Raw genomic sequence first — 27,268 nt, 5'->3', positions numbered from 1 at the left:
ACCCTTGTCCTTCTAGATGGAAGTGGTCTTGGGTTTGGAAGGTGCTGTCTGAGGATCTTTAGTGAATTTCTGCAGTCCATCCTGTAGATAGTACACACTGCTGCTCCTGACCACCAGTAGTGAAGGGAGTAGATGCTTGTGGATGTGGTGCCAATCAAGTGGGCTGCACTCATCTAGGCAAGTAGGAAGTGTTCCATCATACTCCCGACTTATGCCTTGTAGATGTGAACAGGTTGAGAGGAGTCAGGAGGCAAGTTGCTCACCACAGTACTCCTAGCTTAATGACCTGCTCTTGTAGCCAATGTGGTCAATCCAGTTGAGTTTCTAGTCAATGGTAACCCCAAGATGTTGATAATGAGGAATTTGGTCATGGTAATATTGTTGAATACCAAGGGATGGTGATTAGATTGCCTCTTATTGGAGATGGTCATAGCCTGGCATTTTGTGTTGCATGAATATTACTTGACGCTTGTCAGCCCAAGCCTGGATACTGCCCAGATCTTGTTGCATTTGAACATGGACTGCTTCAGGTCCTGAGGAGTCAGCATGGTGACTCAGTGATTAGCATTGCTGCCTCACAGCACCACAGACCCAGGTTCAATTCCAGTCTCCGGCAACTGTCTGAGTGGAGTTTGCACATTCTCCCCATGTCTGTGTGGGTTTCCTCCAGGTGCTCCAGTTTCATCCCTCAGTCCAAAGATGTGCAAGCTAGGCAAATTGGCTATGCTAAATTGCCCATTGTGTTCAGAGATGTGTAGCTTAGATGGGTTGAAAGGGGATAGGTCTGGGTGGGATGCTCTGTGGGTCGGTGTGGACTTGCCGGGCTGAAGGGCCTATTTCAACACTGTAGGGATTGTATGATTTTATGAGTCACGAACGGTGCTGAATATTAGTGAACATCCCCACTTCTGAGGTCACTGATAAAGCAGCTGAAGGTAGATGGGATGAGGACACTACCAAGAAACTACTGCAGAGATATCCTAGATCTAGGATGATTGACCTCCAACAATCACTACCATCTTCCTATGTGTCAGGTATGACTCCAACCACAGGAGAGTTTGCCTCCTGATACCCATTGATTCCAGTTTTGCTAGGTCAAAGGACTTTCACAGATAAAGCAAAATTGGCAACACTTTTTAAATAGGTCCAAAACTCTTACTATCAGTTCAAAAGATATGGGTGTACATTTTGACTTTGTGATAATGATTTGGCAGTCTATTTTCTCCCAGTCTCTTATTTTCAAAAGACAATCTTTAAGTTTTTTTTCAAAAGGCTTCCTTCTCTTGCCAGCTGACACCTCACCAGCTACGTGGCTCTGAGCCAGCAAATAGTTAGCAATAAGAGTAAGCAAAATGCGAGACATTCAGACTATTAAAAAAAGGTCACACACACACACACACACACACACACTTCTCCATTTTCAAAGTGAAATAAAAAGCATTACTCCAACTTTATGGCTTTCAAAAGACATGTTGCTGATATTTTTATTGTAACAATACTATAAGTGTCACAAAGTTTTTGATAACATAGTATATATTAGCCCATCATACTATAATGATGCATTTCTGAACTATCTGCCTACATGATATTTTCCCAGAGCCACTCTTCATAAAACATGACTTAAAATTTATATTCAAAAATAACTTACATACAAGCAGTGCATGAAGTGCCAGCATTTTTGTTTAAAAATTTAAATGCTAGTGCTTCAGACTGTTTTGAAGTAATCCCCTAGCCACAATTTCACTGAATACTGATATCATCATTGATTGATTGATCGATCATGTATGTTGGAAATATTCCGGTTCCTCATTGTTAACGTTGTAAACGTTGTATAATATGTTACAAGGTTCAGAATAGAGTTAGTTGTTGATCTGGCTGAGTCCTGATATTTAGTTGTCTGATGTACTACTGAAACTGAAATAGAACTACCTGCACAAAACACCTGATAAGGCTCAGGTGGAAATCCTATGCAGTCTCCCAATCCAGAAGGAATCAGGATCTCACTGGGTCAACCTCTGATACCTATTGATTCAGACAAAGTAGCAGTTAAATTCACATCCTCCTAGCAGGGGAATTCAACCAAGGTTTCCAGTCCTGGCATAATCTAAATGCTTCTTTCTGAGGGTATATGTTTACATTTTTTGAGGAAGAATACACTGGAGGTGGTGTGGCAGGGGATTTAGAAATGGAGCATCAGGTCAGCATGTGGAGTGATTGAGGAGAAGGTCAACATTAAGTCTATTAGGAAGAACAGGCAGGTCATGTTAATGACTCAGCAGAACTAGCAGTCTGAAGTGTACTTAGTTCAATGCAAATAATGTAACAGATAAAGCAGATGAGGAGATGCCTGAATTAGTAAATGGGACTATGTGGTAGCCATTACAGAAACTTGATTAAAGAAGGAAGGTCAGTTCGGCAGCTCAGTGTTCCAAGGTTCAGATGCTTCAGCCGAGATGGAGAGGAATATGAAAAACAGGAGATGTATTATTGATTAAAGAATAATGTCACAGCTGTATTGAGAGCAGAGAATCTTGGGGTAGAATTTAGAAACTAACAAAAGGTGTAATCACTATGATGGGGTTATAGTCCAGGTTTCCAAATAGCCAGTGAAAGTTCGAACAAAAGATATGGAAGATGATCAGGGAGAGATGTAAAAACAAGATAACAAAATGTGAAGCTGGATGAACACAGCAGGCCAAACAGCATCTCAGGAGCACAAAATCTGATGTTTTGAGTCGAGACCCTTCACCAGGGAGGTGAACCCTCTCTGATGAAGGGTCTAGGCCTGAAAGTCAGCTTTTGTGCTCCTGAGATGCTGCTTGGCCTGCTGTGTTCATCCAGCTTCACACTTTGTTATCTTCGATTCTCCAGCATCTGCAGTTCCTACTATCAGAGATGTAAAAACAACAGGTTTGTTGTCGTGTACTTTCCAACATTGACTGGGACTCCTTTGGTGTCAAGGACTTTGGTGGGGAAGAATTTATTAGGTGCATCCAGGAGGATTTCTTGAATGAGTACGTTTGAAAGAATACGTAGATTATTTTCACTTGACTGTTGGTGGCTGGACATCTCTCACACCTCTCTCCTTCCTGGACTTCTGATTTCCAAGTGGTTGGCAGAGATGGAAACATTTCAAGCCCACCGACTCCCACAGCTATATAGAATACACCTTCTCCCACCCACCTTCCTGCAAAAATGCCATCCCTATTCCCAATTCCTTCACCTCCACCACATCTGCTCACATTCCACTCCCAAACATCTCAGATGTCCTCGTTTTTCAAAGACCACAACCTCCGCCATCACCACCACCACCCACCCCGCACCCACCCCGCACCCCCCCACCAATGGTCGAGGGTGTGGTCGACCACGTCTCCCGTATTTCTCACTACTCATCTCTCACACTCCCTCCCTGCAATAACAACCAAAACAGAAGTCCCCTCGTCCTCACGTACCACCCCACCAACCTCCAGATCCAACGTATCACCCTCCGACACTTCCGCCATCTGCAATCCAACCCCACCACCCAAGACATTTTTCCCTCCACACCCTTATCTGCTTTCCAGAGGGATCACTCTCTCCGGGACACCCTTATCGGCTCCACACTCCCCTACAACCCCACCCCACCCGACAGTTTTCCCTGCAACCACAGGAAGTGCTACACCTCCCCCCTCACCCCCATCCCAGGCCCCAAGAAGATGACTTTCCACATCAAACAGATGTTCACCTGCACATCTGCTAACGTGGTATACTGTATCCACTGTTCCCATTGTGACCTCCTCTACATCAGGGAAACCAAGCGGAGGCTTGGGGACCACTTTGCAGAACACCTAGGCTTGGTTCGCACTAAACAACTGCACCTCCCAGTCGTGAACCATTTCATCTCCCCCTCCCATTCCTCAGACAACATGTCCATCCTGGGCCTCCTGCAGTGCCACAACAATGGCACCTGAAGGTTGCAGGAACAGCAACTCATATTCCACTCAAGAACCCTGCAGCTCTAACCTGTCCTTCCTCCCACCTCAAGCCCTACCCCCATCTCCTACCTACTAACCTCATCCCACCCCCTTGATCTGTCCATCCTCCCTGGACTGACCTATCCCCTCCCTAATTCCCCACCTACACTCACCTTTTCTAGATCCATCCCTGCCTCTTTGACCTGTCTGTTTCCTCTCCACCTATCCTTCTCCTCTATCCACCTCCCCCTCTCTCCCTATTTATTTCAGAACTCCCTTCCCCTCCCCCATTTCTGAAGAAGGGTCTCCGCCCGAAACATCAGCTTTCCTGCTCCTCTGATGCTGCTTGGCCTGCTGTGTTCATCCAGCTCTACGCCTTGCTATCTCTGGTAAGCCAAGTGTTTTGTTGAAGATAAAAGATGTCAACTTCAAACATTAACAAAGTTTTCTAGTTGGGCCTTCTAGCTTCAATGACAGTCAAGTGGCTAGTGCCATGTTTGTCTCACCCTTTCTCACCATTACCATTTCCCCAAGTCACAATTATATCACAAGAATCATCATCACAGTTATGAGATTGGAACAAGATAACAGATGCTGTGGTCCAGGATCTTTAAGGCCCACCTGAACAAAAATATGCTAAGTCAAAGGAGTACACTCTCAACAAAGCAGAAGACTCCCACTACTGCAAGGTAATGTCATCTTATGGAGTACAACTTTCCTGGAGTGTGATCCTCTTTCTTTAAATAGATATACACTTATTACCTACTGAGCTGTGGCAGTGGCAATGGTCTTATCTCTGCAATGAAGCTTACAGATTTCAAATCCCACCTTCTCCAGAGATGTGTAATAATATCGCTGAAGTAGTTGATTAGGAAATATTTACAAGCATTACTTGGAGAAGGGAAGGGGCTACAAAAAGCTGCACTTGTAGCAGAAGTTAAAATAGGATACTTGGAAACATGCTTAACAGGTGTGATATTTGCCTTCATTATGTAACCGAATTATTGTAAAAAGAACATACTGTTCAGCATTATTTCTTGTATCAGAAGTTTTGCATTCATTCATTTTATCTTAAACTTTAAAATCCCTGACTAAATTTATTTTAGTTACCAACTAACACAAAATAACACTTACAATGAAGCATAATTTTAAATCACACAAGATCGTTTCTTTGCAGAGCACTCAGCAATCCACTGTTTTCCAGACATAAATACTTCAAATACAGCACTTATAGTGAATACATATAAGGCACTTGCATTGATATTAATATACTGTATTCCTTCAAGAAAATTACTGGGGAAGTGATCTGAAATGTAAAAACAAGCTCACTAGTTCTACTGAAGCTAATGCTGCAAGGTTATTTTAGACTCTGGATGGATCAGTTTTAAAGCAATGGTCTAGTTTATTCATTACTAAAACTAAAGGACCATGCAATGGACTAACTTTAAAACAAATGATATGTGTTTTCTCTTTAACAAGATATGTGTAACTCCTATAAATAGGCTGCAGAGTGATTAATCACAATTGTTACCATCAAATTCTTCGCTGCAAGCTTTTCATTCATGTGGCACTCCCATAAGAAGCAATGCTTCACTATCTTTTTCTTTCTCATTCATATTTGTCCTCATCTTTTGTGCTTTTCCTTCTAACCTTGATCTTTTTACCCGTTAACTCATTCTGTGTGAACTAAATGATTAATGGTATGTTGCAGAAGGAACAAAGTAATACCTGGCTGAAGGATTACCACAGCATTCACAGCTCCATGGAAAGTTCCCTATTAACTTTGGAGAGCCACAAAATTATAATGGAGGACTTTAGTTTACTTGTATTCTTTCAGGGAACGTTGGTATGCTGACTGAGCCAGCATTCTTTACACATCCCTAATTGTCTAGAAAAATTTGTGGTTAGCTGGCTTCTTTAACTGTAGACTTACAAATCTATGAGAGAGGGAATTAAAGGATACTAGCCTACCAAAACCAAACAAGATGATGTACTTGCAATTCAGGATGACAGTTAACTTGGAGGGGAACTTTCAGGTGGTGTTCCCATGTACTTTTTTTCCCCTTGTCCTTCTAGACTGGTATTGCCCTGGGAAAGGCACACCTCCATAGTATTATTTTGCTTTCATTTTCTCACCAACATAATAATGCAATGCTATTTTGCTACCATGGGACAGAGCCCTCTGTGGCAATGAGTTCCACAGATTCACTACCTTCTGCCTGAAGAAATTCCTCTGTATCTCAGTTCTAAAAGAATTGTCTCTTCATTGAGACTGTGCCATAGGGTTCTCATCTCTCTTCCTAGTGTAAACATCTTCTCCACATCAGGCCTCTCAATATTCTGTATGTTGCTTAAAAATTTGCTGTAGTGTGAATATTACAAAAAGGCCTGTACAGTTTAAAACTCAAGCTACATTTTACTTTGTACTATGTACATACCAATTTACAAAACTGAAAAGGTTGCAACAGTTGTAAACAGAGTTTAAATGTTTTCAGTTTCACAGTAAGTAATTAAACAGAGTCAAAATGTACAATTTAATCATCATCTTCATTATCATTGTCATCATCACAATATGATTCCTTCTTGACAGGAGTCTTTGTACTTTGTGCCTTGCTCTTAGCATGATAGTCAGCAATACCCTTATAGTCCTCCATCAGTTTATAAGCTTTGCTTATGAATGGCTTTTTTTCTTCTTCACTGTTGCATGCCACAGTTCAACAAGCTTCTTTGTTGTTCCCCTAATTGATTGACCAGTATGCTCTGCTTTGATTTTTGGTCAATGTTCCAAGCAAAGCAAGAACCAAGAGGGAGGTCTTTTTGGCACAAGGGGATCCTTCAACTTGCTACTTTGATCTGGTATGTAATTTTTCAATTCTTGGTCATAACGAGTCTTATCACCCTTTGCCGGTTTTTCAAATTTAGCCTTTTCTTTGAAAGGCATAGTCTTCCTTCTTTCAAGGAATCTTTTAGAGAATACAGAAAAGTTAACAGGAATATCAGGGCTTTTTTTTTGTGCTCTTCATGGCAAGTCTGAATAAAATCAGTGCAACAGGACATCTTACTTCTTGGATTCCTAGGATCACATTTTGTCATTTTGATGTTTTCCTGGCAGCTGGTGCTGCTACTTCAATAATAGTTTAGCCCTCATGAAGATGATTTGCTTCGTCCCTTAACACCAATGACATGGCCTAAATGTTCAATGGAAGTTTTTTTTTAAAAAAAGGTTTACATTTGTCCTTCCTCACTCAGATTATAATTTAAGTCTCTGCAAAGTAGCATCTAAGCTGTGAAGATGCTTTTCATGTCTTTTATCATCTAGGTAACACTGGACTCCATCCAATGCACTTAAAATCTAATCCATGCCGCAGTGGAACAATGCAGGTTCAACGTGATTCAAAATGGAAGTATTTGTGGCATATAAGGGACAATTTAAAAACAAGTATTTCTGTGGCTGACTATCTACATTCACCTGAAAATAGGCTAGACTAAGGTCAATTCTACCGAAAAGCTGACCTCTAGCCAAGCAAATAGGTCATCAATTGAAAGATAAAGGATACTGTTCAGCATACAGTACTGGATTATAGCATACAGCATTCAGCACCATAAAAATCACCATAGATGCAAAGCAATCCATTTCTCATCATCACTGGTACAATAGGTGTGATCCAATCACTCATATATATGAGTTCAAGATGTGCACTCTTCACTAGCCTCTTGAATTCCACATCAACCTTGGGACTGATTGCATAAGCCACTCTTCTGGCTTTGCAATATTTTGCTCAATTCTCATCTTTGGTTTTCGATTTCGCTGAGATCTTTCCACAATGGCATGTTTCTTTAGAAGTTATGGTAGATCAGACTTAGAAACTGACAAGCAATTTATATCAGACCAGTTAAATTTGATTTTCTCAACATTCATAATAGGACTAGAAAAATTTCCTTTAATAATGTGCAAAAACAAATATTCAAACTAAGTGTTTAACTGAACATTAAAAACTCTTTAAAGGCACAACTTTGCCTGTGTACCTCCTTAGTACAATTCTGAGGGTTATAGCACAATGTGGATCAGCTGCTTCCAGTACACACTTTCAGGTATTAATGGAACCAGTGCTCTGGTATCTACTTGTATTCTTATTGTTTTGCCATTCGGTAAGGAAGTGACCTGGTATTGGTTGATGTTTCCAGCAATGGCTGGCATATTTATTAACAACTTCTCCTCAGACTGAGTTTGGATTTTTCTCATGGTATTTTTGTACCATGTGGATGGTTTTCCTACTCATCATTTTGGAGTACTGTTATCATCTGTTGTTCATGTTTCTGCAAACTTCTGTTTTTGCACCAGCAATTTGTCAGACCTGTTTTTCTCAACCAAATGCAGTTTTCAGTATGCTTTAGTGCTCATCTCTCATCTGCCGTTTTGTGAACGCTCGTTTGTGAATTCAGCTGTTGAGCTTCTGTGGCTGTTAGATCCATCACAATTGCTATTTCTTTTAAGTCTAAGTTCTTTTTGTCAGTAATATCTTTTGCTTGATTTACAATATAAACCATCTCACTAGTCTGTCTGAGAGAACAGTATTTAAGTTGTCTGCAATTTGGCAAATGGTGCTAACTTCTTTAAGTTTTATCCAAATCAGGATTTACTATCATGCTTGTTGTGTTTGTAGAATTTGAACCGCTCAGCAATTACAAATGGCGTTGGTGAAAAATGGTTCTGTCGAATTCCTATTATTTCTTCAAATGTTTTGGAACCTGGATTCTCCTCTGAATTTTGAAAGATTTTTCCCCTTTAATACTTGAACACCGGGAAAACTAAACCTTCTTAAATTTTGTCAGCTTGAACCACGTAATGGAATTTCTCTGCACAGGTGTTCCAGCTCACTGTATTTTCATCGTATGGTCCCATATTGTTCTATGCACAACAAAATGTAATAAATGACCTCACTTCTTCCAATTATTACAAAGTATTCCTGAGGCTGCTGACCTGACCCCACATCAGCCTCACCTCATACCCATGCATGGCCATTTCTGTGGTTCCAGCACTAAACTTTGCCCCCTGAAGTAAACAGTCTCTCTCACTTTGAGGAAGCATGTGGCCAGCATTGGCATTCCTCTTGCCATTTCCTCTCTGATACCCAATCTTCTGCTTCTAAAGCTTTTTTTCTCACTGACTTTGCATCTCAAGACATGTTCCCAGGCTGATTGCTCGGAACCTATGAGTAGTAGCATATCTGTTATCAGCCTCTTACCTCTCCATAAAATTGCCTTGGCCCCTTTCTTTCTCAATCGCTCTGAAGATTGTAAAACTAGGTAAACAAATAAACATCTAACAATTACTTTTCTGAATGGTTTGCTGGTTATTTAGCTAAAATTACATGATGTGTTAAACACAATTTTAAATTGACTTTAACATTTTAAAATGTTAAAATGCCACAGACAGAAAGCTAAAACACATTTTCCTCCATGTTAGGATTCAAGTTTTCAAAATAATGATTATTATAAACCTTCATAACATGTGGCTGTTTTAAATCAGGCCAGATTTTACTGAGTGTTGTTAAACTCACGCAAAGTGTTTTTTGCACTTTGTATACAGAAGTTTCCATAACGCAATCACTCAGAATTCAGCATCTACCACAAGTCCCCTAGGCCTTGTGTGAACAAGGTAGGCAACTATATAATTCCTCAAACAACTTGAGGAATTGTTAATAAGCAGTGCAGAGTCTGCTTCAGGAAATGCAGGTTTTATCGCGAACTAAACATCAAATTAGATGTACAAAAATAATTGAAAGGGCTGGGCAAGCTGGATTGAGAAAAAAACTGAAGAAGCCAAAGATTAAAATCTGTACCTTTAAAAAATCTCCAAAAGTAATTAAAATACAAAAGAAGTTATTTTAAAAGTTCATTTCTACTGTAAATGAATTTGTTTGCTATTAAATACACAGGAATGAGCAAAACCATGCCTATAAGGAAGTACACAAGTTTCATCTACCACAATACATTTGAATGGTGAGCAGACAGTGGAAACCATTTGGGAAATTATTTGGAGTGGACACTTTGGACAGCAACTTACAGGTTTTCTCATCCATTTGCACGCATGCAGTCAGCAGACATTACTACATAAAAACCAAAAGAACTGCGGATGCTGTAAATCAAGAACAAAAACAAAAGTTGCTGGAAAAGCTCAGCAGGTCTGGCAGCTTCTGTGGAGGAGAAAACAGAGTTAACATTTTGGGTCCGGTGACCATTCCTCAGAACAGAGGAACGGTCACCGGACCAGAAACATTGGGCCCGTCATCTTAATTCTCCACTACCATTTAGAGTTCTTTACATTATCGCTGTTATTGGGCTGTTGTGGTTCTTCATTCTGTAACTAGATACAGCAGGATATGTGAAATATGATAGTTATAATCCTCCATGAATCAGAAAATGGATCAAGACCATTAAAATATGTTTTACACAGGCAATAACAGATACCCACAGTAATTACAAGGCAATAATCTCATCAAGTGGTTCAGGTGACAGTATAATGTATGAGAAAAAGACATGAGCAGTTTATAATACTAGTCTAAACACAGATGAAATTACAGCCTTGAAGTCACCCTCGTAGTTTCTTTTCTTCTTCTTAACATACAAATTGAAACTTGCGGGAGATTTTCTTTCTTTTTTGCGAAAGCAGCAAGTTCCGTAGCAGATAGCACCTGATCACTTTCTTGTCATAAATTTATAATAAATTCTGCAGAGGGATTAATTGCCCAACTGGGAGATAACCAAAAGTATGGATTACTTGGAAATAGCAGTACACAAAATTGTATGTAAAAAGTAATGAATTATTCTGTGAGGTCTAACAATGTCATTAGCTTCTGTTCAAACTATGTCAAAGCATTCACATCATGTTTCGTCACTTCTTAGCCTAATCTTGTATCAATGCATTTTAGCAAATGACACTGATTAGAACAGGTTTAAATCTTAACATAAAAAGAAAGAAATAAATATAATTGTTATCCTTTCATATGTTGCTTTCATTCTCGTCGGTCTGGGTAAAAGACATTAATGTTAATGTTAATCTCCAGTTTGATTTTCCAAAACACTAGTAATTAGGATGCAGGCTGCAGAAAGCCACTTCCAAATCATATGCTCTTGAAAAGAAAGATGGTACTTAAAAAATATCAAAACCAGCATGCACACTTGGTAACAGTGCATTAAAACAAAGTGTGACTTTATTTTAATACATTTTTATAACGTGTATTGCGGATGACAAGCAGTTCAAACAACTCTGGAAAATAACAAAGAGGCTATTCATGAAGTTGATCCCACATGCCAACCAGTCTATGATGTCCAACAGTTAATAGCCAAACATTGGGAAAAAATATGCATTCTTCCATTGTTGACTAAGATATAAGCATTAACATTTTTAAGGGAGAATCGGGAGACATACAATGTTGAAAAATTCCCCTCTGCATCATCAGTTGGTATTGTTATATCTATGTATCTACTCCATTAGACCACGTTTCCATCAATAGATTTCATACAAGTTCCATCTAAGCACAATGAAAAATCAGCACATACAAAGTGACACACATGAAAATACAACAAACTGCAACTTTTTAAGACACCTTCTCATGTCTATTCTAGATTAAATAATATACATTTTCAGGACAGCATTAACTATATATTATCTAACATTGCTTTCTTCTTACTTGATGACTTGGCAAATATCACATCTATACTTATTCTGCTATGTGAAGTCTGCAGATTGGATATAACATACAAAAATCTGATTACAGGCACACATTCAGACAACCAAGATGGATAATTTGACATTCTTTTGCTCAAACATAAAAATGCCCAGTTTTATATGTTTTTGTAATGTTAAGATGGAATTTGCTTCATATATGCAGATTTACTTGCCCAAATTAAAAAAAAGTTTATCAAATCCTTAAAAACTGTCACCCAATCTCACATGGCACAGGAAGTTAAATGACTTCATAACTTTAGATATGATAGGTTTGTTGCACAACTTTCAGTATCATCCTGCAATCCATATGAAAAAAAATCATAAGACAAATTTGTGCCATTAAAAATCCATGAAACTGAACTGAGGCAGATCCACGATCAAGTAACTATTACTTCATATTCTTTTTGTAATCTATGAATCTGCAACCTAAATAATTAAAAATGACAGCGAGCCTATCAATTTAATTTTGAAAGGAAACATTACATTTGGAAGCAAACCCTTCTTATTACAATGAAGAGATAATGACATGACTATCACAGCAAATGTAAGCATGCTAAGATACTTACTAACTTTTAGGGTGACAAGAGCATTTTGGAATAAGTGAATGAATTTAAAAATGCATTGCCACCACAACACTTTAGCAGGGTATGACACCAACATCTTTCCAGCAGCTCCAGATGCTGCAGGTGAATGCTTCGTGATATTTTTCTGGTTCATTTTATAAGAAGAATGAAAATGATCGGGAACAGAAACAGTTAATTTGATATGTAATTAACTTCTGAAACCATCTGCTTCGCCCAGACTTACAATTTACGTTTTCGTTCTTCTGCCTGTCTAAGGTCTATGGCTGGCTTTGGTTCGCCATTCTTCCCTTTCTCCTGTCCCTTGACCTCGACCCGCCGCCTCCCCCCGGACAGAGAGTTGATCGTTTCCCAGTCTCAGTTTTTCGCCATTACTCTGGTTAGGGTGGTAGATATTGTGAAACTGCCCAGGGAATCTGATTGTGCCTGTCGCTCTCGCCTGCCGAAGTTCAGATTTGGTTGCGAGGAATAGCGTCAATTGGAGCTCTGGCGTTACTGGGCGCTGTCCATCGCTTCTGTGGTGCTGAAACCTTCCCACCTCCACCGCCACCCCGCTTCCCGTTGACCGAGGCCTGCATGCAGCCAGTTTGGCAACTTTCCCTGGGCACCCCTCCCTGGTGGCGCTGATCCTTCCAGACTTAGCTCGGCGTTGTTTGCAGAGCCAGGGTTAGGTGGGAGGTATAGCGAGATTAGAGAAAGAAATGGCAGGGAAAAATATTTACATTCTGATAATCCCTCCACTACCAACCACAATTTTCCGCACAAACGCACAGAACAGACCAACTTAGAGAGCCCTTAAACCGTATTCAGCTCAACTTTGAATTAAACATTTTTAAAGGAAAAAAAATTACAAAGACAACGTTGCAACTTCAAACTCAGCACAGAGCTTCCAATTAGCTGAAACTGTCGTCGGAAGATGGCGGATGTAAAATCCAACCCTCAACTAAATGTTAATTACTTTAAAATATAAAATCATTGCAATGTTGTGTTATTAATGCAGGTAGAAATCCATCACAAATTTTCAAAATATCCCTTCATTGCATTGAATGCTTTATTTTATGTTAGTTACATTCGCTGGCTCCACATTTACATAATTATCATCTTTATTGTTATTTTTTCCATTTCCTTACCTGAGCATGGACTGTTCCTTCTCTTCCTCCTGGCGTTGTCTATCCATGACGGCCAGGATGATCTTCCTTTCCTCCTCAGTGAGGTGGCTGAGGTCCGGCATGTCCCACATGTCGGTGGCCGGTGGAGAAGATCCTGGGGCCGGGGGAGATGGATGAGGCTGAGGACCGGGCTGACGTGGGCCCTGAGGCCCGACAGGAGCCGACATCTTTCTCTCTCTGCGAACCACAATGACGGCGACAAGAAGAATCAGAAAGAGCAAAGTGGTACAGGAGCGAAGGTCCCAGTGCAGACGGCGCGCTCGCCGTGCTCACCCTCCCCAGCAGCAGCTCTCAGGCCGGGTAGGTGAGACCGCACCACTCAACACCAGACTACTGCCACCGCTCGCTGCAACTATTCGCTTCATAATTCCCTCTCCCCATTTATGTATTTGCACTTTGAGAGCCACTGGGTGTGGGAGGTGGGGTTGGAGAATTCGCAATTTTTAAAATAATTGTATTCATTAAGAACAACGATGTACTTTCCCTCTATCTACTAATCCATTATTAGAGAACAGTTTATTTCTGCAGCCTCCCTCTCGATTTGTGCAGGGGGAGCAATAGAATCAAATAAATAAAAACTCAAATGTTCTTTTTTTGCAAAATAAATGTTTCTGAGGGAGGACAAGGCGGGTCTAACTCCGGCACGTAAGGCTGTCTCTCTCACATACACACGTACAGAGGGACCGAAAGCGATTGACTGATCGAGTCAGCCGGAACGCGCCTTCATTTACGAGCGGACTTCCTCCAAAACTCCGCACTGGATTATTGATCAGGATCCGGAGCAGAGTCAACTGCATTCGGCTCAGCTCCCGCCCTCGCCAGCCCGTCCGCATCAACTTTCTCCATGCTGCCTTGTCCAAAAGTAAGAACAAATAAAATTCCGTTTGCAGCCTTTATGTTGCGATATGAGTAAGGTCGACCCCGTTTGCCATTTTTTAGAGTTGTGGGACGTACTTAGCTCTGACCCGTTCTCTGAAATTACCCTAACATAGTCAAATCATTCAGTGCAAGGGATAGAGAAGCAATAGTGGCATTGTGGGAAACGCCGACATTGCATGAAAAAAAAGGGGTGGATAAGTATGCATTTTTTTCTGAAATACCACCATACACGAGCATTACCTAATTTTATGAATTATTCCAACCCGTTTACCTTTGATCGCTTTGAGAGAAAGTGCATTTGACTTTGCAGTCGAGTTGGGTTCAGGTTAATTTTAGTGGTCTTGTACACACACAATGATGTTTTCAATCATCTTCCACCAGTATCATGCTATTTCACCAACAAAATTAAGCCTCCGGTTCCGAGGTCTAATTTAAACTTGAACACACTTTGTGACAAACATTCGGATATATTTGTGGAGTGAGAAATGTCGGACTCGAACGTTAACTTTTAAGTTAACCTGCTGTGTTTCCCCAGCAATTTTTGTTACTTAAGATTTCCTGCATTCCCAATACTTATCTTCTGATACATCTAAATCGCGGCGATTCCAGGAACAAGTTCGTCATCCAAAGATCTGGTCAAATAACTTACGTTTAGAGAAACACTTCATTATAAAACGGTAAGAGTCATACGCCCACCGTTGCAGGTTTAGCGTCTCGAACAACAACATGTGTAGCGACCTTTTATCTAATTTTACTTGTTATTGGGGCCGGGGGGAACTCCAACCCGAATTTATCTAGCACCACCTCTGCCGCACAACCATCCTCTTAAACCCCCTTTTACTGCTTGGATCTGCAGTTTCTGCAAGAGGATTTACTTGACTACGTGCAAGATAAAAAAAGCTAAGCATTTCCAGGTCAGCAGAATTTTGGTGTTTTTATCCACTGCTAATGGAAAAGCAATTGATAATATAGTCAAGGAAGACTGGGGATCAACTGATCAAATATTTTCTAGCCAGTGTGGAATTACTTCCTCTTGACGAGACAATCTGGAATAAATTCCGAATGAATGGCTCCTGAACTGATGCGTTAACTTCACAGAACGTCCACAGAAGCTCCCGGGCTGCTGAATATTTTCAGCAGTTTTTGCTTTTTCATGCCAGATTTCTAACATCTGCGATGTTTTGTGTTGTGTTGCAGTCGTGAGGGAATTAATTGTAATACCTTGATTGAATTGTTGGTAACTTTCATGTTAGGAAGGCATAGTGCAAAAGTTCTGGAGTTTCCAAAGGGCTTTATTATCAAACCTAGTGAAATCTGTAAATGTTTGAACCAATCAAGAATACATGTGGAAATATTCATAGACAAGAGATATTCATGCTCAGAAATAAGTTTACTGAATCAAGCAAATGTACTGAAAACCTTTTATTAAAAGACTTCTGACTTAGAACAATCAATAAATAATATACTATAATAGTATAACTAACGGAGCGAGCAAATGACTCAGAATTTGGTTGCACTGTACTGGAAACTATTTCATATGGATGTAAGAAAGACTCGTACTGCAGAATTGGCCATGTCTGTAGCCGGGATACTGCAGTAGAGTTAACACATATGCATCGATACAACAGGGTGGAAAATTGCTCAACTTATGCCCTGTCCAACAAAATCTATTGCATAACTGTCCCGTCAGCTTATCACCATCATTAACAAAGTACCGGAGGAAGTCATGGAGGTTGTGCAGCAACAGTTACTCACAACTAAAGGGCTTATTGACACAATGTGGTTTCCAACCTGACTAGTGACTCCAAATTTCATTACAGCTTCAGTCCAACCGGGAAAACATATTGAACTTTAGATGAGAGACTGTCCATGACATCAAGGCAGCATTTGACTGAGTGTGGCATCAAGGAGCTTGGCAAAACTGCAGTTAGTGGAAATCAAAAGGAAACTCATCCACTGAGTGTAGTCATGCTTAGCACAAAATAAAGTGCTGTGGAAGCCCAACCATTTGAGCTCTAGACCTTCACTTCAGAAGTTCCTGCCGGTAGTGTCTTCAGTCAACCATCTCAAACAGCTTTATCAATGCCCTTCCTTCATAATATGGAACAGCAAATGGTTCTCTGAAAAGTGCACAGTGGTCAATTCCATTTGCAGCTCCTCTGATAATGAAGTAACCTGTGCATGCATGCAGCAAGACCTGGATGACATTTAAGACCATAAGACATAAGAGTGGAAGTAAGGCCACTCGGCCCATCAAGTCCACTCCGCCATTTAAATCATGGCTGATGGGCATTTCAACACCACTTCCCTGCACTCTCCCCGTAGCCCTTCATTCCTTTTGAGATCAAGAATTTGTCGATCTCTGCCTTGAAGGTATCCAATGTCACAGCCTCCACTGCACTCTGCATCAATGAATTCCACAAGCCCACCCCTCTCTGGCTGAAGAAATGTCGTCTCATTTCAGTTTTAAATTTACCCCCTCTAATTTTAAGGTTGTGCCAATGGGTCCTAGTCTCCCCGCCTAACAGAAACAACTTCCTAGCGTCCACCCCTTCTAAACCATACATTATCTTGTAAGTTTCTATTAGATCTCCCATCAACCTTCTAAACTCTAATGAGTACAATCCCAGGATCCTTAGCTGTTCATCATACGTTAAACCTACCATTCCAGGGATCATCCGTGTGAATCTCCGCTGGACATGCTCCAGGGATAGTATGTCCTAACTGAGGTGTGGGGCCCAAAATTGGACACAGTATTCTAAATGGGGCCTAACTAGAGCCTTATAAAGCCTCAGAAGCACATCGCTGCTCTGATATTCCAACCCTCTTGAGATAAACTACAACATTACATTCGCTTTCTTAATTACGGACTCTACCTGCATGTTAACCTTGAGAGAATCCTGGACCAACATTCCCAGATCCCTTTGCACTTCTGATTTGCAAATTTTCTCACCGTTTAGAAAATAGTCCATGCCTGTATTCTTTTTTCCAAAGTGCAAAACCTCACATTTACTCACATTGAATTTCATCAGCCATTTCCTGGACCACTCTCCTAAACTGTCTAAATCTTTCTGCAGCTTCCCCACCTCCTCAGTACTACCTGCCTGTCCACCTATCTTCGTATCATCGGCAAACTTCACCAGAATGCCCCCAGTCCCTTTATCCAGATCATTAATATATAAGGTGAACAGCTGCAGCCCCAACACAGAACCCTGCGGGACACCACTCATCATCGGTTGCCATTCCAAAAAAGAGCCTTTTATTCCAACTCTCTGCCTTCTGTCAGACAGCCAATCCTCAATCCAAGCCAGTAGCTTACCTCGAACACCATGGGCCCTCACCTTGCTCAGCAGCCTCCCATGAGGCAAGTTTTGGAAGTCTAGATAGATAACATCTACTGGGTTTCCCTGGTCTAACATATTTGTTACCTCTTCAAAGAATTCTAACAGGTTTGTCAGGCACGACCTCCCCTTACTAAAACCATGCTGACTTGTTTTAATTTGATGCTGCACTTCCAGTAATTTAGAAATCTCATCCTTGACAATGGATTCTAGAATTTCACCAAGTACCGAGGTTAGGCTAATCGGCCTATAATTTTCCATCTTTTGCCTTGATCCTTTCTTAAACAAGGGAGTTACAACAGCAATTTTCCAATCATCTGGAACTTTCCCTGACTCCAGTGACTTATGAAAGATCACGACCAAAGCCTCCACTATTTCCTCAGCCATCTCCCTCAGAACTCTAGGATGTAGCCCATCGGGGCCAGGAGATTTATCAATTTTTAGACCCTTTAGCTTTTCTAGCACTTTCTCTTTTGTAATGCCTACCATGCGCAACTCTGCCCCCGGCTCTCCCTAATTGTTGGCATACTACTCATGTCTTCCACTGTGAAGACTGATGCAAAGTACTTATTAAGTTCTTCAGCTATTTCCTTATCTCCCATCACTAACCTTCCAGCATCAATTTGGAGCGGCCCAATATCTACTTTTGCCTCTCATTTGTTTCTTATGTATTGAAAGAAGCTTTTACTATCACTTCTAATATTACTAGCTAGCCTACCTTCATATTTGATCCTTCCTTATTGCTGTCTTTGTTATCCTGTTTGTTTTTGTAGCCTTCTCAATCTTCTGATTTCACAGTGCTCTTGGCCACTTTATAGGCTGTCTCTTTTTCTTTGATATATTTCCTGACTTCCTTTGTCAGCCATGGCTGTCTAATCCCACCCCGGATAATCTTTCTTTTCTTTGGGATGAACCTCTGTACTATGTCCTCAATTACACCCAGAAACTCCTGCCATTGTTGGTCTACTGTCTTCCCCACTAGGCTCTGCTTCCAGTCGATTTTCGTCAATTCCTCTCTCATGCCCCTGTAATTACCTTTATTTGACTGTAACACCATTACATCCAATTTTGCCTTCTCTCTTTCAAACTGCAGACTGAACTCTACCATATTCTGATCGCTGCCTCCTAAGTGTTCCCTTACGTTAAGGTCTTTTATAAAGTCTGGCTCATTACATAGCACTAAGTCCAGAATAGCCTGCTCCCTTGTGGGCTCCATCACAAGCTGTTCCAAAAAGCCATCCTGCAAACATTCTATGAATTCTCTTTCTTTGGATCCACCGGCAACATTATTCACCCAATCCACCTGCATATTGAAGTCCCCCAAGATCACCGTGACCTTGCCTTTCGTGACATGCCCTATTTATTTCTCGGTGTTTCTCGCACCCCCGGTCCTGATCACTGTTAGGAGGTCTGTCCATAACTCCCATTATAGTTTTGTTTGCCTTTATGATTCCTCAGGTCCACCCACACAGACTCCACATCTCCTGACCCTATGTCATTCAGTGCCGTGGATTTAATTCCATTCTTAACTAACAAGGCAACCCCACCCCCTCTGCCCACCTCTCTATCTTTTCAATATGTTGTGAATCCTTGGATGTTTAACTGCCGGTCCTGAACTCCCTGCAACCATGTCTCTGTGATGCCTACCACATCATAATCATTCAAGAGGATTTGTGCTGTTAATTCATCTACTTTGTTGCAAATACTATGAGCATTTAGATAAAGTGTCTTAATGCTCGCTTTCTTACCATTATTAGAGAAGTTGGAAATCCCAAGATGTCTTAAGCTATTCTTCCTTTTTGCTGTATTCCTCGTCTGCCTCGTGCTTAACACCATCTGTACACATGCTATCCTGTTGCTTAGCTTTCCATTCAACTCCATACTCCATCTCTTTCACTTTACCTTCCCCCGGACTCACTAGTTTAAAGTCCTACTGACCACCCAATTTATCCTTTTCGCTAGAACACCAGTTCCAGATCGGTTCAGGTGGAGACCGTCCCAACGGTACAAATCACCCCGGTTCCAAAACTGATGCCAATGCCCCATGAAATGGAATCCCTCTTTCCCACACCAATCCCTTAGCCACTTCCCTAACTTTCTATTCCCTATGCCAATTGGCACGTGGCTGATAAGTAACACATAACATTCAGGTCACATGGGCACCAAGCAATGACTATCAACAAGGGAGTCTAACCAACTTCTCTTTAACAGTCAGAATGTTACTGTTATCGAATCTCCCATTATGAACACACTTTAGGAGGGGGGGGGGTGCCACCTTTGACCAGAAGCAATAACAGCTCCAAGAACTGCCGCAGAAGTTGGGTGTTCTGCGCTAAGTAATCGCGTCCTGACTGCCCAGAACCTTCTTGGCACCCATTAAGCTCAAAGCAGGAGTGTGATGAAATGCGACAAAATTGCTGAAGCTGCAAGCGTGCAGGGAAATGGAAAAAGCGGAGAAGTAAACGACAATATTAAGAAGTTTGACGGAAACGTCCATCCTCCGTTCTGCCCCACTACTTATAACGTGTCTCAAATCGATTCCTGAACATTAAGTAGACATCAAAATGGTCCTTTTGGAAGAGCCCTAGTTCACTTGCATCCTCGAATGTCAGTAATTATAGAGTGTTTTGGATTAATTATCTTCTATGAATTTTAGGAAGTCAACAGATAACATGCGCAAGATGCTGATATTTTAATGCATCCAAGTGTAAGAATGAATGGGTTTCTGAGGCGGCTCGATTTAGTATTGGAGCCCATAGAACACTGTATGTTGATAACACAAGTATATTCGGTGTAGGGTCTCAACGCCTTGGAAATATTTTCGTTCGCTGATTTTTCTCGGCATCTCGCCCTATTGAACGGGTCGTCCAGAGAAATCAAAAAAACAGGCTGTAACAGTACCGCGCATTAGAAAGGGAAAGAGCAGTTTGAGAAGTTAAATTTACTCCTTCTCTGAACTGGTGACATTCACAAATACTAAAAATCAAAGGTTTCGTGAGAAAAATAAGAGCAGTTTTATTTTTAAAATATCTACGATGTCAAAGCCTGAAGTTAACTAATCGGTGTTTGGCACTCTTGTCTTAATTGGTTAGCGCATTGAGTATAAAAATTGAAACGTCATGTTGCTGCTTTATAGGTAACTGATGAAGCCACTTTTAAATACTGGTACAATTCTGGTCGTTATTCTGTAGGAAGGATGTTGTTAAACTTGAGAGGATGCAGAAAAGATTTACAAGGATTTTGCAGGATGTGGTGGGTTTGATTCATCTGGAGAGGCTGAAGGGGCTGGGGCTTTTCTCCCCCCCTGGAGCATCAAAGGCTGAGGGATGACCTTATAGAGGATTTATAAAAATTGTGAGGGGCATGAATGTGGTGAATAACCAAGTTTTCCTGGGTCAGAGGAATCCAAAGCTAGAGGGCATAAGTTTAGGGAGCAAGAAAAGATTTTAAAAAGACGTGAGGGGTAAATTTTTCATGCAGAGGATAGTGCCTGTATGGAACAAGCTGCCAGAGGAAGTGGTGGAGGCAAGTACAGTTACAACATTTACAAGACATCTGGATGGGAACATGGACAGGAAATACTTAGAGTGAAATGGGCCAAATGCTGACAAACAGGACTAGAACAGATTGGAATGTCTGGTCGAGCGGACAAGTTAGACCAAAGGGTCTGTTTCTGTGCTGTGTGATTTTATGGTTCTATGACTATACAAGCATACCATCAGCTCAGCTTTAACTTTTATATTTTGCCATAACTATTGCATGTCTTGCAATGTTTACGGTATTGTCCAAATTGCTTCATCAAAACATAAACAATTTTTAAAGGGAAATTCGAAGAAGTCCCCTCCCCAAACTTTGCAATCTTGCTCATTTCCCAGCCTGCCCCACCTCACAAATTGACATTTAGCAGATACACATTAGCAATCTATTCTTGCTAACCATCCCCCCACCCACCGCATTCTCTGACAGCAGTGGCTTATCCAAAGCAACATTCCCACGAGAACCTAGACTTTTGCTGGAAGGGCTAGTGAATAGGGCCAGACTAGCTGAAATCAGGGAGATTGGGAATCATTGAAAAAGAGGAATCACCACTCACTGCTGATGATGACATTCACACAGGGACACTTTTCCATGAGGCTACCTGAGGGTTGCAGTGACCGTGGTGGCATTGGGAGGGTCTATTGGCCAGATGGCTTGCAATGCAGAGTAACGTTAACAGTGTGAATTCAATATCTGAACCAGCTGAATTTATCATGAAAGACTTTGCTTTCAACCTCTCTCTTCGCCTGAGGCATGGTAACCATCAGGTTCAACCACGCCAGATGTCTGTCTGCTAAGGTCAGAAAGTAGACTTGGTATTGTCTTCCCCCAGCTTGATCTTAGATGTTGGCATCAAAGCTACTTACTTATAATACAAAGTCAAAAATTTTAAAGGCATTGTCATAATGTATTTCTAGTAATCCCAAAACAAACCTTCATGAACTGAAAATAAACAACACAGCTTTTGTATAGCACCAAACACCACACTTGGTATGGTTGCCAAAAAACTACTCATAAAATATTCAGACTCGAGTCCCTGTACACCTAATACCTAATCAGGTTTAAGTCACTTGTGACTTCAACTTTTAAACCTTAACTGCAGATAGCGCCAGGAAGAAACTATCATACACTCAAACTTCAACAAACTCAGTTTAAGGGTATTAGTTAGCTCAGTTGACTGAACAGCTGGTTTGTGATGTAGAGTGAAAAAAGAACAGTACAGAAGAGAAACAGACCCTTTAGCCTACCAAGACTGCCAGCACATAATGCCTTTCTAAACTAAGTTGCCTCTACGCAGTCCATATCTTGCATTTCCCTGCTTTTACATATATCTGTCAAAATGCTTCTTAAATGTTACTATTGTATTCACCTCTGCCCTCCTCTTAAGCACATTCCAAGTACTTACCACCCTGTGTGTACAAAAACCTTCCTCCCCTTTACCTTAAAACAATGTAATTGGCATTTCTACTCTGGGAAAAAGACTCTGACTATCCATTTTAACCATACCTCTCATAATTTTGCAATATTCAATCAGGCCACCCTTATCCTTCAACATTCAAATGTAAAAAAATCAAGTTTGTCCAATCTCTCCTCAGAGCTAATACCCTCCAAACCAAGCAACATCCTGAAAAACCATTTCTGTGCCCTCTACAAAGCCTCCATATCCTTTCAGTAGTGTGGCAACCAGCACTGTATTCACTATACCAAATGCGACTGAATTACACTTCTATGTAGCTGTAACGTGACTTGCCAGTTTTTATACTCTATTCCATACTGATGAAGGCAAGCATGCCATATGTCTTCTTGACCACTTTATCCACTTGTATTGCCACTTTCAGGGAACTGTGAACCTGTACGCCTAGGTGGCTAAGTATGTTGATGCTACGAAGGGTTCTGCCATTTAATGTATACTTCTCTCCTGTATTAGATCTCCCAAAATGCAGCACCTCATGTGAACGGATTAAATTCCATCTACCATTTTCCTGCTGAAGTCTCCAACCTGTCTACATCCTGCTGTACCCTTTGGCAATCATCCTTGCAATCTGCAGCTCCCAGCAATCTTTATGTCATCTACAAACTTTACTAATCAGGCCACCTACATTCTCCTCCTAATCATTTATATACGTATTGGAAATGACAAGGATCCCTGCAGAACACCATTGGTCACAGAAAAACACATTTCACTGCTAATCTTCTGTCACTGAGCCATATCCGTATCCATTTTACCAGCTCACTGTAAATCTCATGTAACTTCACATTGTGTATTTGTTTGTCATGAGGGACCTTCAAAAGTGTTGCTAAAGTCCAAATAGACAACATCTACCACCCTAGTCTCATTAATCATTTTTGTCACTTCCTCAAAAAATTCAATCAACTTTGTGAGACACAACCTTCCCCACACAAAGCCATGCTACCTATTTCTAATAAGTCCATATTTTCTAAATGTGAGTAAATCCTAACCCCGAGAATCTTCTCCAATAATTTCCCTATCACTGATATAAGTCTCATTGGCTTTCAATTTCCCGGATTATTATCCCTGTTGCCCTTCTTAAACAAAAGAACAATGTTGGATATTCTCCAGTTCTTCAGGACATCTCCCATTACTAAACAGGATGCAAATATTTCATGCAAGGCCCCAGCAATTTACTCATCTGCCTCCGTCAGCATTCTAGGATAGATTACATCAGGTCCTGGGGGCTTGTCTGCATAAATGCTTTTCAAATGCCCAACACCTCCTCCTTTTTTATTTTGACATGGCCTAGGATATCAATAATCCCCCTCCCGAGACTTCTCATCCACCACATCCTTCGCCTTTGCAAATATAATGCAAAGTATTCATTGAGGACCTCATCCACTACCTCTGGCTCCACACATAAATTCCCTTCTTTGTCATTGAGTGGACCTACTCTTTCCCTAGCTACCTTCTTCTTCTTTATACGTGTATAAAATGCCTTTTCCTTCATCCTGTTTACCAAAGACATACACGGCCCTTTTAGCCTTCCTATTTCTTTGTTTGATTTCTTTCCTGCTATCTTTGTATTCTTCAAGGGTTGTGTCTATCTTCTGTTTCCTTAACCTTACATATGCCTTTTTTTTCTTTTTAACTAGGCTCTTAATTTCTGTGGTCATCCGAGGTTCCCGAATCTTGCCATCCTTATCCTCCATTTTCATAGAAATATGCTGGTGTTGAACTGTAATTAAATGGCCTTTAAAGCATTCCTTCATGCCAGATGTGGATTTAGCCTGAAACAGCTGCACCCAATCCACATACCCCACTTCCTGCCTAATTTTTGATATTGCTTCCTCCAATTTAATACTTTCACTGGACGACTACTCTTGTCTTTATCCTTACGTAACTTAAAACTTACAGAATTATGGTTACTGTTAGTGAAATCCCCTCTGTTGAAACTTTGATCTCCTGGCCAGTCTCATTCCCTAATACCAGGCCTACTATAGCCCATTCCCTCGTTGGACACTTTATATGTTGGTTCAAAAAATCATTCTGGATACAACAAACAAATTTCCTTTTAAGAATTTATGGTATATTAATTACTGTCCCATTGTGTTTGCAGATTTTAAATAATAATAAAGCAAGAGACCCACAGAGTTAATATCATCAACATTCTGGATTGCTTTATAAGTCTTTTCAATTTTAAGAAATATTGCCTTCTTGTTATTTAGAATACAGTCAGATTTATACTGGGAAATATCAATTAATCTTAACAAACCTATATTGTAGACAGGAACATTCAGTAATACGAATCATCAATTCCATTCCTTGAAAATCAATTCAACTTATTTACTGTGCCCATGTCAGTTTGAAATATATAATTACAAAACAGAATTATTTTCACCATCCCTAAAGACAAAAGGTCCTGAATAATGCTAAGTCCTCAGCTGCTAAGTATTTCTTTATTGACAGAGAAAATAGACAGCTTTAATCTAACTGGGATTATTCTTTCTTCCTAATTATGTAAGAATTCAGATACATGGAGCTGCTTAATCACCATTTATTAATAATAACCCAAAAATAGGCTTACAAAATTAACCAAATATTTTCTATTTAATACTTTAGATTAATCATACTTAATGTCAATACTAACAGTAGTATTTCTTCAACATTGGTACATTTACTGAAACTACTCCAAATCATATTTTCCAACTTTTGGTTTTGGAATATACTTACATAAAATGAATTTTGCAGCTTAAAATTGCTTTGAACAAAAATAGGTATGGTGTAGAAAATAATGGAGTTTGTAGTTTCCATATGTACATCTCAGAAAAGTGTAAAGATAGTGTTTTAAGTTAAACCAGAGCATTCACAACTTTGACGTTACATTTGATCCTAAAATGACTTTCCAACCGCATGTTTACTTTATTACTAAGACATAATTTCCATTGTGCCAAGTCTATTCACCCACTAATCCCATGCTCGCCAAACTATGTTGGCATATAGACTTTAAAACTTTAATAATGTTTTTCAAATTCTGCTATGTCTTTACTATTCCAATATCTGTAATCTCCTCTACCTTTTGAACCTTAGGAGATTTCTACAATCTCTAGTTCTGACTTCATGCACATTCCCAATTCGAATTGATTGGAAACTGCTCCTTAGCCACCAAGGTTCAAAACACTGGGATATCCTTCCTAATCCTCTCTGTACCTCTACCTCTCTCATCATTAATGATGCTTCTCAAAATTTACTACTTTATAAGTTAAACTGTTGATTAATTCCTCTCACATAATACTGAATTACAAAACAAGATTATGTTTTATTGTAGACTTATTTCCTAAATGTATGTTTCAGCCTACAAATTTATGGTATAATGCTCCTAGAAAGTGCTGTATAATGTTTTGCTATGCTAAAAATGATATATAATTTGAAGTTGTTGTTAAACCTAACTAGAGTTGATATTGTTGCTCTCTGTAAATTACCTGCTGTAAATCTCTTTAAAACATTTTGGTGATGTGTCTTCGGTTTTATGTAAATTGAAGTTCATTCATGCCAGCTCAATTACTGGTGTTGTAATAATACTTATGCATCTGATGTCTAACTCAGTGAGGTGGTGCAATATATTTAAGAAATGCTAAATGCCTGACTTCCCTTAAGAGCAGCATTATTGTTACCTTGTCATGTAAATGTCAATATGTAAAAGCAACAGTTCATTTGGCAGGTAGTTTTCAAGTTTGCCTTCTTAATGTACAATGGAATCTGTAATTCTGCAGTTTATTTCTCGCCATTCCAAGTTCATGGCAAGTGACAATAAGATACTTCAATCATGTGGAGAGTTTCAAATAGCTGGGAATGTTCTTATTAAAGATAAAGGGGCTAAGGCATGATTTCATAGACATGTTAAAAAAAAGGCTGTTGAAAGTATTCAGGGAGAACTTGTTTCCAACTGGAGGAGAATCAGTAACCATAAAATACTGTTTTAAATTCAGCAGTAAAATAAATCCAATTTGTAAATTAAGAGAATATCATTATGCAACAATTTCTCATTTGAAATACACAGGATTAGGAGGTGGTGGAAGCAGTTTTAAGAGAAATCTCCAAAATTGAATGGAATCTATACTTGGAAAGGGACACATTTGCAAATCATGGATGAAGAGCAGGTGACTGGGTTAATTGGATTGCTTTTTCACAGAGCTGATGTAAACAGAATGAAACAAATAATGACAAGGTTGCTGATACAATTCTAAATACCCTTGGAATCTGTCTTAACAGATTAAAGTATCTTTTGGTAACATATATGAATAATGGATACTTACTACTGAGCAGTAAGGATATAGCAAATTATGGGTAATGTCAAATGAGCCCATTTCATGGAAGTAGCCTGTTATAATGTAGATCTAATACTTTGACAAGAATAGATAAGCAGTCAGTTTGTATGCTTATCATAAAAACTGGATCCAAAATTTGCATTGAAATTACAGTCGGGAGAGATTATTACATATAAATTATTATCAAAACCCAAGACAAAATACTAAATCATTTTGATTGGCCTGGACTGCATAGAATGCTGGTTGAATTTTTCCATAGATGTCATGCGTGTCAGTTAATAGGAAAACGTCAGGC

At 40.0% G+C, this 27,268-nt stretch overlaps 1 protein-coding gene and 1 pseudogene across 5 annotated transcripts in view; both read right to left on the bottom strand.

The window, feature by feature from the left end:
* The window catches only part of rims2a (regulating synaptic membrane exocytosis 2a), a 908,436-nt gene extending 894,255 nt beyond the window's left edge, over positions 1-14,181 (bottom strand). For all 5 annotated transcript variants that reach the window (XM_048528687.2, XM_048528689.2, XM_048528688.2 and 2 more), the window contains exon 1: positions 13,397-14,181. In XM_048528687.2, coding sequence (XP_048384644.2) covers positions 13,397-13,602 — 206 coding nt within the window. In that variant the 5' untranslated portion in view covers positions 13,603-14,181. The remainder of the gene's footprint in view (positions 1-13,396) is intronic.
* On the bottom strand, positions 6,488-9,326 carry LOC125451517 (high mobility group protein B2-like; annotated as a pseudogene).
* Positions 14,182-27,268: the final 13,087 nt, after the last annotated feature.

Source organism: Stegostoma tigrinum, chromosome 5 (genome assembly GCF_030684315.1).
Source record: "Stegostoma tigrinum isolate sSteTig4 chromosome 5, sSteTig4.hap1, whole genome shotgun sequence".
Classification (NCBI taxonomy): Eukaryota; Metazoa; Chordata; class Chondrichthyes; order Orectolobiformes; family Stegostomatidae; genus Stegostoma; species Stegostoma tigrinum.
This window is presented reverse-complemented; position numbering and strand designations above follow the sequence as displayed.